Genomic DNA, 12,445 nt, shown 5'->3' with positions numbered 1-12,445 from the left:
AAAAATCGAAGCAGAGAAGAGAAACATATTGATAAAGAGAAGGGACTTTCAGATGAAATGTTTGTTTTTACCATGGATTTACAGGCTGTTAAGATATGGTTCTCATTGAAATCAGGTGCATTATACTACAAATGTAAGTTAAGTGTTCATAATTTCACAATGTACAATCTTTCTTCCCATAAATGTATGTGCTACTGGTGGGATGAAATTCAGTCTGATCTTTCAGCATCTTCATTTACAAGTTGTATAATTGACCAGCTAACAAAGTGTAATAATAAAAGTCCAAGTAAAAATTTTATTTGTAGAGTGGTGGGTGCTGCTATCAAAATAAAAATACCGTTTTGTTCAATGCATTGTTAGAGTTTGCAGTCAGTAATAAAGTAGTCATTGAGCAAAAGTATTTAACTAAAGGCCACACTCAAATAGAGTGTGACTCAGTGCACTCTGCTATTGAGAGGAAACTAAAAAATGTAGATATCTACTTGCCTTCTGATTACTTAAAAGTTACAAAAAATGCAAGATCAAAACCATTTTCTTATGAAGTCAAATCATGTGACATTTCTTTTTTAGACAATACAAGACTAACTTTTTTAGGTATGGTTCTATAAGATCCGGGAAGGTAGCTGGAAACCCTACTATAACTGATATTAAAGCTATCCGATATAATTGTAATGGTACTATTGATTACAAACTAGACTTCAACCATGAATATTCTGATCTAGATTCTGTACAGAAAAAAAGTAATAAAGAAAAACAACCTGTGTCACCTATAGTGTATGACCAGCTTCATAAGATAAGTTTAAAATACCTAAAACCAAATGGGATCACTTACAACAACTCAAAAAAGTACTTCCAAATGATTGTCATTCATTCTATGACCAAATAAAATATTAAAATATAATGCAAGGCTGAATTTATAGTGATTTAACAACTGTTTTTTTAATGTTTAATTGTTAGAAATATCTATAATCTTTGTTTTTATGTTAAAATTAAATTTTATTGTACACTTTAATGTTCAAAATTGAACTTACTACAGTGATATAAGATTTTTTTTTTTTTATTTAATTGTTAAAAATAACTAGATATATTTTTATTTTGTTTTTAAAAGATTACATACTATAACTATTTTTATATTCAAGACTGAATGGATAGTGATATTATAATATTGTTTTTATTATAACTAACAGGAACAATTGATTATTGTTTTACATTTTAAAATGTTATGGTGATATTAGTTTTGTTTTAATTAAATAGAATTAAGTGTTTAACTGAATAATATTTTTTCATTCAAGGCTGAATTTAAAGTGATCTAAAAACTGTTTTTATATTGTTTAATTGTTAAATAATAAATAAATCTATAATCTTTGTTTTTATGTTAAAATTTATTTGTTTTACATTTTAATGTTCAACATTGAACTTACTACAGTGATATAAGAATTTTTTTTATTTAATTGTTAAAAATAACTAGATAGGTACATTTTTATTTTATTTTTTGTTATACCTACTATTACTATTTTATAATAAAGTTAATTTTTATGACGTGATACTAAGTATTTTTTATATTATATTGATACAATATACCTACATTTTATGAACATAATAATTATTACTATGGAACTATTATTTCTGTTAACTCTCTATAACGAATTATAGTAACTGAGCAAATGGCTAGAGAAATACGCAAGCTTATTGTGAGCCACGTAACAAAAAATTGGACGAAGTTTTCTGTCATGTCTCACGACAAGAATGGGAACAACTATATGAGTTCCGCTGAGTATTTTGCTGACATATCTCAATTATATACTTATGGTGGTTTATGTGAATTGGTGGCCGCTAGACAATTGATCAACTACGTTTTTGAAGTTTACCGCAATTATCAGCTCTATGAGCGTTTTGGTATTGAAGGTTACCCTGTGTTGAGGATGCGTTTTACACAAAATCTCTCTAGGGGCCATTTTGATGTATACCTGCCTAATGAGTCAGAAATATTGATCCCTCAGAGAGATTCCATATTACAGCAATCACCTTTCTCTTTATCCTTGAAGAAGGGTAGAAATCGCCGTGCAAGATACACTAGCAATATAAGAAAAAAACAACTTAAAAACGCGGCAAAGACATATGCAATTCGTAATCCTTTAGTGAACAGATCTGCAGTTGCCAGGTACCAGCTAGATAATCCTGAGGTAGGCAGAGCTGCTAAGTCTCGATATGAGCATACTAATCCCCGCCGGAAAGTTGAAAGACTGACACTTCCATGGAAAATAATGGTCAACTCAGGAATGACGTACAATCCTAACCTGGCTTATGAGGCAGAAAAAACTAAAGCTCTTGGTTCTATGAACCACAAGTGCGAATACTGCAATGCTCTAAAATGGAAAGAAGAAACCCCTGGAATGTGCTGCAATAATGGCAAAGTGCAGCTTCCATCTTTTGAACATTTGCCGGAACCTCTCAACAGCCTGCTTATGGACAGACACCCCCATCATAATCATTTTATGGACCTTATACGAAAATACAATGGGTGTTTTCAAATGACATCATTTGGGGCTAAAAAAATTGTAACAGAAGAATTTATGCCTACTTTCAAAGTTCAAGGACAGGTGTATCATTTGGTAGGGAGTCTCATGCATAAACCTGATCAGAATGCCAAATTTTTACAAATATATTTTGTAGGAGAGGATGAGAGGGAAGTTCGCTCTAGGTGCGCCAATTTTACAGACGTCAAACCAGGGTTGGTCAAACAATTGCAAAGCATGCTCCATGAAAAAAACAGTTATGTCAAACAATTTAAGACCACGATTAATGCGGTGCAAAAGAACTGTAAAGAATTTAAAGTGGTCATCAGTGAAAACAGAAAACCAAATAATGCTCATGTTGGTCGCTTTAACGCACCAACACAAAATGAAATAGCTCTGATAATTGGAAGTCAGCAATTTGAAAATAGAGACATCGTACTTCAAAGTCACGATAATAAACTACAGCGTATCAGTGAAATTCATCGAGCATACGACGCTCTGCAGTATCCACTTATGTTTTGCCATGGCGAGGACGGATACTCTATTGACATACCATTGTGTAATCCCACTACGAAATTGCCTCTTGAAAAAAAAGTTTCTGCGGCATCCTTTTATGCTTACCGAATTATGATTAGGCAAGATGAAGTTAACCATATTGTATACTTCCGCTCCCTCTTCAGTCAATTTTTGGTCGAATTATACGCAAAAATTGAAACTGAAAGGTTGAATTGTATTAGGAATCATCAGAAACAGCTAAGAGCTGAGAACTATATTCATCTCAAAGATGCTGTGGGGAGGAATGATGTTAATGCAACTGATCTAGGTCAAATGGTAGTACTTCTTTCATCATTTACGGGCGGGCCTAGGTATATGCATGAACGAACTCAAGATGCCATGACATACGTCCACGTACATGGTCGCCCTGATCTATTCATCACATTTACATGTAACCCTACTTAAAAAGACATCATAGATGCACTGTTTTCTGAACAAAAGCCGCACGATCGTCATGACATTATAGCGAGAGTATTTCATATTAAAGTAAAGAAATTAATGGCACTCTTGACTAAAGGAAAATTATTTGGTGACGTACGGTGCTATATGTATTCTGTGGAGTGGCAAAAGCGAGGATTGCCCTCACGTTCACATCTTACTGTCGCTACAGAATCGAATTTCATCAAACATAATTGATAATGTCATCAGTGCCGAAATACCAGACCCCGAGCAAGATCCTCTATTATATGACATCGTCAAAAGTAACATGATTCATGGTCCCTGCGGAAGCTTAAATTCTAATGCTCCTTGCATGAAATAAAATACATGCAGTTAAAGATACCCTAGAAAGCTTTGCCGAGAAACACAGACAGGAGACGATGGATACTCAGAGTACAAGAGGAGGTCTACAAATGACGGTGGTTTTACTATAAGAATTAAAGGACTTGATTTAGACAATCATTGGGTTGTGCCTTACAACCCAGTCTTATTACGTACTTTCAATTGTCACATCAATGTAGAGATGTGTCATTCTGTTAAGTGTATTAAGTACATCTGTAAGTATGTAAACAAGGGCAGTGACCAAGCAGCGTTTACGATAGAAAACCAGAAGGATGAGATTACAATGTACGAAAGTGGTAGGTATATCAGCAGTGCCGAAGCAGTATGGAGAATATTATCATTTTCCATTCATGAACGATATCCTACGGTTTTTCATCTAGCCGTCCACTTTGAGAATGGTCAGCGAGTATACTTCACCTCTAATAACTTGGCAGAGAAGCTCAATAATCCTACTAAGACTACGCTTTTAGCATTTTTTGAGTTATGCAAAACTGACGTTTTCGTAAAAACCCTCCTTTATTCGGAAGTGCCTTCTTACTTTGTAGTTAAGAAAAATTAGTTTCAAAGAAGGAAGCAGGGAAGGAATGTAGATGGCTGGCCGACCGTAAAGAAGGACGATGCATTAGGCGAGTGTATACTATCCATCCACACAATACTGAATGCTACTATCTTCGTATGCTTCTTCATGAAATAAGAGGACCAACATCTTTTTCAGACCTAAAGACTGTTAATGTTATCCTCCATAATACATTCCAATCTGCCTGTAATGTGTTAGGTTTGCTTAAAGATGATAATCACTGGAACAATACGTTAAATGAAGCTTCTTTGAGTGATTCTCCTTCCAAGCTACGGGAACTATTTACAGTAATGTTAGTATTTTGTCAAAAATCGGATCGGATCCCTTAACTCTTTGTGATACACATAAAAACAATCTTTCAGAGGATATTATCCGACAAATGGATGCTGACTAAAAAGATGAGGCTCACAACAAATGTTTGATACAAATTGAAGATGCAGTGCTTGCTGTAGGAGGTCAGAGTATATCAAATTATGGGCTACCTCAACCAACAAGGACAGAAAATAACTTTAAAAACATAGTCTATCAGAGAGAGATAAACTATGACCTGAATACCTTAACAAATGTAGTAGTGAGCAACGAGGCCTTACTGACGAATGAGTAATACAATGCCTATAGTCGGATAATGCACAGCATTAAATCTGATACTGGAAAAATTGTTTTCTTAAATGCTCCTGCAGGAACAGGAAAAACTTTTCTTATAAACTTGCTTTTGACAAAAGTAAGGAGCAATCGTAGTATTGCTTTGGCTGTTGCATCTTCTGGCATTGCTGCTACGCTTTTGGAGGGGGGAGGACGGCCCACTCAGCATTCAAACTTCCTCTCGATCTCATCAACATAGAAACGCCAATGTGTAATATACCAAAACAAAGTAATATAGCCAAAGTGCTTCGCAATTGTAAGTTTATTGTTTGGGATGAAAGCACTATGGCGCATAAAAGAGGTTTTGAGGCACTTGATAGATCTCTTAAAGATATAAGAAATAAAAATGAAGTGATGGGAGGAGCAACTGTTCTTTTAACTGGAAACTTTAGGCAAACTCTACCAGTTATACCAAGAGGAAGTCGAGCAGATGAAGTTAAGGCTTGCATAAAAGCTTCTTATTTATGGCCGTTAACCCTTTAAGTGCCATAGACGCATATATGCGTTTTCCATACGACCACCGTTAAGTGCCATCGACGCATATATGCGTTTTGGCTTGTTAAAATTACATTTTGCCGTTATCAGTACTAAACAATATACCAATAGATTACAAATTCAAAGACGAATCCAAAGACGTTTAGTTGAACAATATCGGATAAATATCAAAGAAGTTATAAGTAAATTAAATAATCTGTTTTTCCAGTGATAACCAAAATGTGCTGTTTACCAATTGGTAATATATATATATATATATAAAAACGTTGTATTTTTCTATTTTTATTTGTTTGAAATTGTATGCGAACATTGCGATCTGTTACATTATAGTAATTATTATAGTTCTTTATATTCGATCGATTTGTATTTTTCAATCCTTTCACTGGCTCTCGTGTATAATTTATTGTGTAGTATAATATATTACACTACTGAGTTATTTGTAATATTTCAAAAACAATCAACTGAAAATGATCTCAGATGAAGACATTTTATTATACTTAGAAGAAATTATTGCAAACGAAGAACCAGAAGATGAATTTATAGATGACATAAACTTTGATTTTGATGATGATGGTATGTATCTTTTATAATGTATATATACATAGTTAGTAGTTACTATATAATTTGATATTGTGTAAAAACAAATTAAAACTATTATGTATTTACTTGTATTTTAATTTGAACCATGTATTTATATATCAAAAATGTATAACAGATATTGAGGTGACTGAGCTGATGGTTACAGATCCGCCGTCTCCTGATAATTCTCCAATAGTCCAACGTACAATAGCACCAGTAAGGAGAGTAAAAAAAATACCATTACAGACACCAAATTTTAAATGGAAAACTAAAGGAAACTTTAGGCCTAAGGAGCATTATTTTGAATCATCCAAAGTAAATACTGGTAGCTTGTTGCATTATCTATGATAATGAACTAATCTATTATAACTAGATCACATTACTTACAATTGTTATAATGTCTTTTTTTTTTTAGTGTGGAGTTCAAACACATGAATTTGGTTTGAATAGTAACTCAAGTAAACTAGAGTATTTTGAAGCATTTGTTTCTGAATTTTTACTTGGCAAAGTAGTATTTGAGACAAATAGGTATGCTGAACAATATAAACAATCTTATGAAATCTCACCTAAATCTAGAGTAAATGCTTGGAGGGATACAAATATTGGTGAGATGTATACATTTTTAGCAACTACTATATTGATGTCAATAAATAAAAAACTTGATATGAAAGAATATTGGTCAACTGACCCATTACTGATCTCACCAATTTTCAGACAAATAATTTCTAGAAACAGATATTTATTACTACTTCAAATGCTGCATTTTTGCAACAATGAGAATCAAGAAAAGGGAAACCGTCTATTCAAATTAGATGTTGTATTAGATGAAATTCGTGCAAATTTTAAGGCTGGTATGAAACCTTTTCAAAATATAGTAATTGATGAAAGCTTAGTCCTTTGGAAAGGTAGACTAAGCTTCAAGCAATTTATAAAAACAAAAAGGCATCGTTTTGGAATCAAATTATTTGTCCTCTGTGATGTTGAGACTGATTTCATCCTTGATTTCATTATATATACTGGAGCTGATACAAAATTACTTCCATATGATGCAAATATTGGCATATCAGGAGGTGTTGTAAAAACTCTTATTGCACCATACTTGAACAAAGGATATAACTTGTATACTGATAATTGGTATACTTCCCCAATATTAGCTCAGTATTTATACAAAAAAAAACCACAATAACAGGGACAGTAAGAAAAAACAGACGAGGGATGCCAGAATTAAAAAATAAATTAGCTGTTGGAGATGTACAAAGTGCTCATACGAAAAATATTATGGTTTTGAAATGGGTTGACCGAAGAGAAGTATACATGTTATCTACTAAGTTTGATAATAAACTAGATGCTCTGGCAAGTTTGACCTACAAGGTAATCTTATAAAAAAACCAATTTGTGTGGTAAATTATAATCAATGTATGGGTAGCATTGACAAGACAGATATGCTACTAAGTTCAGTAGAATGTGTTAGGAAAACCAGCAAATGGTACAAAAAAATATTTTTTCATCTGATTGATTTAAGCATTTTAAATGCATTCTCTGCTTTCAAAACAATTACTGGACACAATATACCAATTGCAAATTTCCAACTTGATATAATTCGACAACTATTAGAAAAATACGGTAATAATACAATAAGCCCCAGAGGAAGACCATGTAATAAAGATCAACCATTTCGACTAACAGTTCGACATTTTCCATCAAATGTGAAAAAATTAAAGTCAGGAAAAGCTCAAAGGAGAAAATGTATAGTTTGTAGCAGGAACAACAAAAGAAAGGATACAATGTATATGTGTCAAGAATGTGATGTTGGTCTATGTGTTACACCATGTTTCGGCATTTACCACACAAAACAAAATTATTTGGCTATAAAATTATTTTAAAATGTATAATTATAAAAGTTTTGTATATTATAAACAATTTTGTATAGTAATTTTTATAAAACTTGAAAATGATATTTTAATTTTTTGGCAATAACATTTTAAAATAATTTGTATATTTGTATGTTATACAAACAATTTGTTTACTTTATGTATTGTATAAAAAATAAAAGTTGTGTTACCACAAGCAAACGTTAATTAATCATTTATACCGCTAATTGTCGGATTCGTTAACATTTTAGAAACCACTGAACACCAAATTTTAAAAGTACAATAACTTTGGAAAAAAAAAATTTTTTTTTTTTTTTTAGTCATTTAATTATTATATGAAGAAAAATAATAAAATATAAAAAAAAATAAAATAAAATGCAAAAAAAATTCGGTCTGACAGACACCAGTGGTCAAAATTAATTTGGCACTGAAAGGGTTAATAGAACAATTTTCTCTCGAAAAGAATATGAGGGTCCACCTGGGAGGTGATGTCACATCTGGAATATTCTCTGAACTTCTACTCAAAATAGGAAATGGAGATTTTCCCGAGTTAGCTGGGAAGTTGTTTATCACTAAGGATTTAGGTTTAGTAGTGACAACACTACAAGAACTTATAGTTCAAATGTATCCTGATATTGCCGATATAAAAAACAAATCAATGGATTGGTTATGTGAGCGCGCTATTTTGACCCCTAAAAATGATAGGGCAGCTGTAATTAATGAAATTCTTCTTAAATCATTTAAGGGAACAGAAATGGAGTATAAGTCTATAGACATGGTACTGAAGACAGATGACGCAGTTCACTATCCTGTGGAGTTCCTCAACGCGCTTAATCCCCCTGGCTTTCCAGCACATAAGTTAGTCCTTAAAGTAGGAGCTCCAATTATGCTGTTGCGAAATCTCCACCCACCCAAACTCTGCAATGGTACTCGACTGTGCGTGAAAGCACTCCAAAACAATTTAATTGAGGCAACAATAATTACAGGTTGTGCTCAAGGAGAATCAACGTTTATACCATGTATACCACTTTTATCATCTAAAAAAAAACTATCCATTCGAATTTAAAAGACTGCAGTTTCCTATCAAGGTATCTTTTGCAATGACTATAAGTAAGTCGCAAGGGCAGTCGTTGAAGATAGCAGGGATTGACTTGAGTGATGACTGCTTTACACATGGGCAATTTTTTGTGGCATACTCCAGAGTTAGTTCCCCTACAAGCTTAGTCATTCTTGCCCCAAACGGAAGAACAACCAATGTAGTTTATAAGGTGGTGCTATAATAATAATAAAAAAAAATAATAACAATATTCACATCCTATAAATAAATGTTATCAATGAATCTAATAGTGCTATAACAATTAACACACACACACACACACACACAATTAAATTGTGAATTCCACGTAGTATTAGTACCATCAATACAATTAAATTAAACACAAACACACAGCCTATGAAAATGCCAAAAGGGAAACTAACAGAAGGGCAACGCCGTGTCGGGTCTGACACGATTCACTCATTAACGCCCAGACCAAACCACTGGGTGTAGAGACCTCAAATTTTGTAGAGTTTCCTTAAGTAATGTAGCGGCGCACTAAGAAAGGATTTTTCAAAATTCACATTTTAAAGGGTTGCTCAATTGGGATTTTGTGATTTACGATGGAATTTTACGTTGATAATTTTGGTTTATAAATGGTTACTTAACAACCCGATTTATGTGTTGATACATTTACATTAAGTCATTTTTGCCACAAGTGGAAAAACAACCAATGTAGTATAAGGAGGTGCTAATAATAATAATAAAAAAAATATAATAATATTCACGGCCTATAAATGTATGTTTTCAATGAATCTTTAACACACCTACACACACAAAATTAAATTGAGAATTTGACGTGATATTGGCACTATTCATACAATTAAATTAAAACTAATACACGACATACGAAAATGCAAAAAAAGAAAGTAATACACGGGCAACGCCGTGTCGGGTCAGCTAGAATTGTATATTTTCTTTACATTAATATTATTATTATTGTTATTACTATTATTTTTAATTAGGTAATTCACGTTTTTATTATGTACAGCAATTTGTATTTTTTTTTTTTAATATATATATAAAAGTATAACGAACCAGACTTAATATGTTTTCAGCATTTCGAAGAACTTGTATAGACTCTGTTATCTTTAAAATAGTTTTGTCTATGTCCTGTATAGTCAGTAGAATATGTTCATTTGATTTTTGATCCATGATAACCATATAAGTAATTTATTCAAATTTTAATAAATGTATATAAAAAAAAATAAAATGCTTTAAATAAATAAGTATTTAAAAAAAAATAATAATAATTAAAATGATATGTTTATCAAACGCTCAATAACAACGCGTTGCTATCCATAATATACCTACATTTTGAAAACTGTAAATTATATTATACAGATCAACTTCCAACTTTTCATGTTTACATAAAAACACAAATATTATTATAAATGTAACGTACACAATTTATCAGATATAAGAATATTCTGCTAAATATTCGACTATCGTAAATTTTCATAATTTATACAACAGATACAGCTGATAGTGATAGTTACTACTCATATTCAATCGATGGATTATATGAAGCTGTAGAAAATAATTCAAAATCAATAACTAGGTAAAATACAGTTAAAAAAAATCTGTTACACAGCTCCCTTAAATTTAAATCAAACAAATTAATTAGACCGTTATGTAATCAATGACTGTAATTTAGAAATTAATATTGATAATATTGAAACATTTAAATTCAATGAAGCTCTGTTAAATAATGATAATATAAAAATAATTTCTAATTATGAAAATGAAAGTGTAACAAATCATATACCTAGATAATATTATACCAGATTATGACATCAATAAGTCTTCTTTAGAGCATTACGAAATAAGGATATTACAAACGTAAGTTTTGAAGAAATTGATAACATTTCCCAAAACTTTAGAAGAAAACGTAGTTAAAGAGCCAATACAGATACTGGACTAGAAATAATGTAAAAGAATGCGAGGAGATGCCTATTTAGGATATAGAAGGAAGAAAAAACAAGTACCTTAAATATATTGCATGACACACCAAAAGAAGAACGAAAAATGGGCAAACCATGTCAATCAAAAACCTGTAAACAATGGAAGACAAGATATTGTTCTGAAATAAAATGTGATGATCGTTTAAAAATATTTAATCATTTCTGGAAAGAGCTGGTACATTCGAAAGAAAAACAAATTTATATTATATCTTTAATTGAACTAGTTGCACCTAAGCAAAGAACTACTCAAAGTTCAACTTCTCGCAGAAATGGTACATATTTTTACTATTTAAAAGTTGGCAGTAATAGATTTTGTGTATGCCGTAACATGTTATTAAATACATTTGGACTAAAAAAGTTAACTATCAGGTATTGTTTGAAAAAATCTCACTGTCTGCAAAAGAGTTCCCAAGAAACATCAGAGAAGATTTGAGAATAGTTGATGAAGAAATTGAATCTGAAATGAAAACAGAAAATGATGTATCAATTGGGCACAAGAAAGAAAATTTAAAACGAGCAAAACATAAGAACAAATACTTGGTAATTTTTTTTAACAAACTTCCTGAATTCCCATCACATTATTGTAGGAAGTCTACTAGAAAACTGTACTTGCAAACAGACATTATTTAAATTTCTCATCTTAACAATGTTTAATGTGTTGCGTGTACAAATGATAATGAAGAACCACTAAGTAGAAAGAAGTTTGTTGATGTTTACAATGATCAGTCTCTCAATATTTATGCCAAAGAAAGATCAATGTGACAAATGCTGTGAATATTAATAAAAGTTAATAACGTATCTAAAAAAGATTATCAAAAACACATTGCGCGAAAAAATCAAGTCAGGGAGGAAAAAAACAAAGATAAAATATGTGCAGAGTCTGGTGAATGTTATACATTCACTTGTGATCTTAAGGCTGTACAATTACTACATTATTGTCAAGCCAATGCGTAATATTATAAAATGAAATTGGCTGTTCACAATTATACTATATATCATTTGAGTATTCACAAAGCAATTTGTTATTGGTTTGATGAAAGCCAATGTGATCTTGTAGCATCAAAATTTACATCATGTCTACTGGATACAATCGAAAAAACATTGAATACATTACATACATCATTAAAACCGGTAATAATTTATACAGATGACTGCAAAGCTCAAAACCGAAATAGCGTGCTATCCAATGCTTTATTGCATCTCAGCATTAAGTATAAAATTGATATAACTCAAAATTACTTAGAAAAGGGCCATACTCAAATAGAGAGCGATAGCGTGCACAGTGTCATAGAGGGAAAAATGAAAAAGACTGATTATTATTTAACAAGTCAATTATGTAATCTGGCAACTGAGGCCAGAAAACATCCATT

The 12,445-nt window shown here is 31.7% G+C and overlaps 1 protein-coding gene, 1 long non-coding RNA gene and 1 pseudogene across 2 annotated transcripts in view; 2 read left to right on the top strand and 1 right to left on the bottom strand.

Annotated features, from left to right (window-relative positions):
* Positions 1-10,379, bottom strand: part of LOC114126088 (early endosome antigen 1-like) — a 32,851-nt gene extending 22,472 nt beyond the window's left edge. The window contains exon 1 of the mRNA XM_050205906.1: positions 10,150-10,379. Coding sequence (XP_050061863.1) covers positions 10,150-10,275 — 126 coding nt within the window. The 5' untranslated portion in view covers positions 10,276-10,379. The remainder of the gene's footprint in view (positions 1-10,149) is intronic.
* LOC126551770 (uncharacterized) lies at positions 6,096-8,064 on the top strand. The gene is made up of 2 exons (XR_007605658.1): positions 6,096-6,138; positions 6,281-8,064. It is a non-coding gene; the product is annotated as an uncharacterized LOC126551770 (long non-coding RNA).
* On the top strand, positions 10,370-11,508 carry LOC126552348 (uncharacterized; annotated as a pseudogene).
* The last annotated feature ends 937 nt before the right edge of the window (positions 11,509-12,445 follow it).

This window comes from Aphis gossypii, chromosome X (genome assembly GCF_020184175.1).
Source record: "Aphis gossypii isolate Hap1 chromosome X, ASM2018417v2, whole genome shotgun sequence".
NCBI classification, from domain to species: domain Eukaryota; kingdom Metazoa; phylum Arthropoda; class Insecta; order Hemiptera; family Aphididae; genus Aphis; species Aphis gossypii.
Note: the sequence above shows the minus strand (reverse complement) of the source record. Positions and strands in the feature narration are given on the sequence as shown.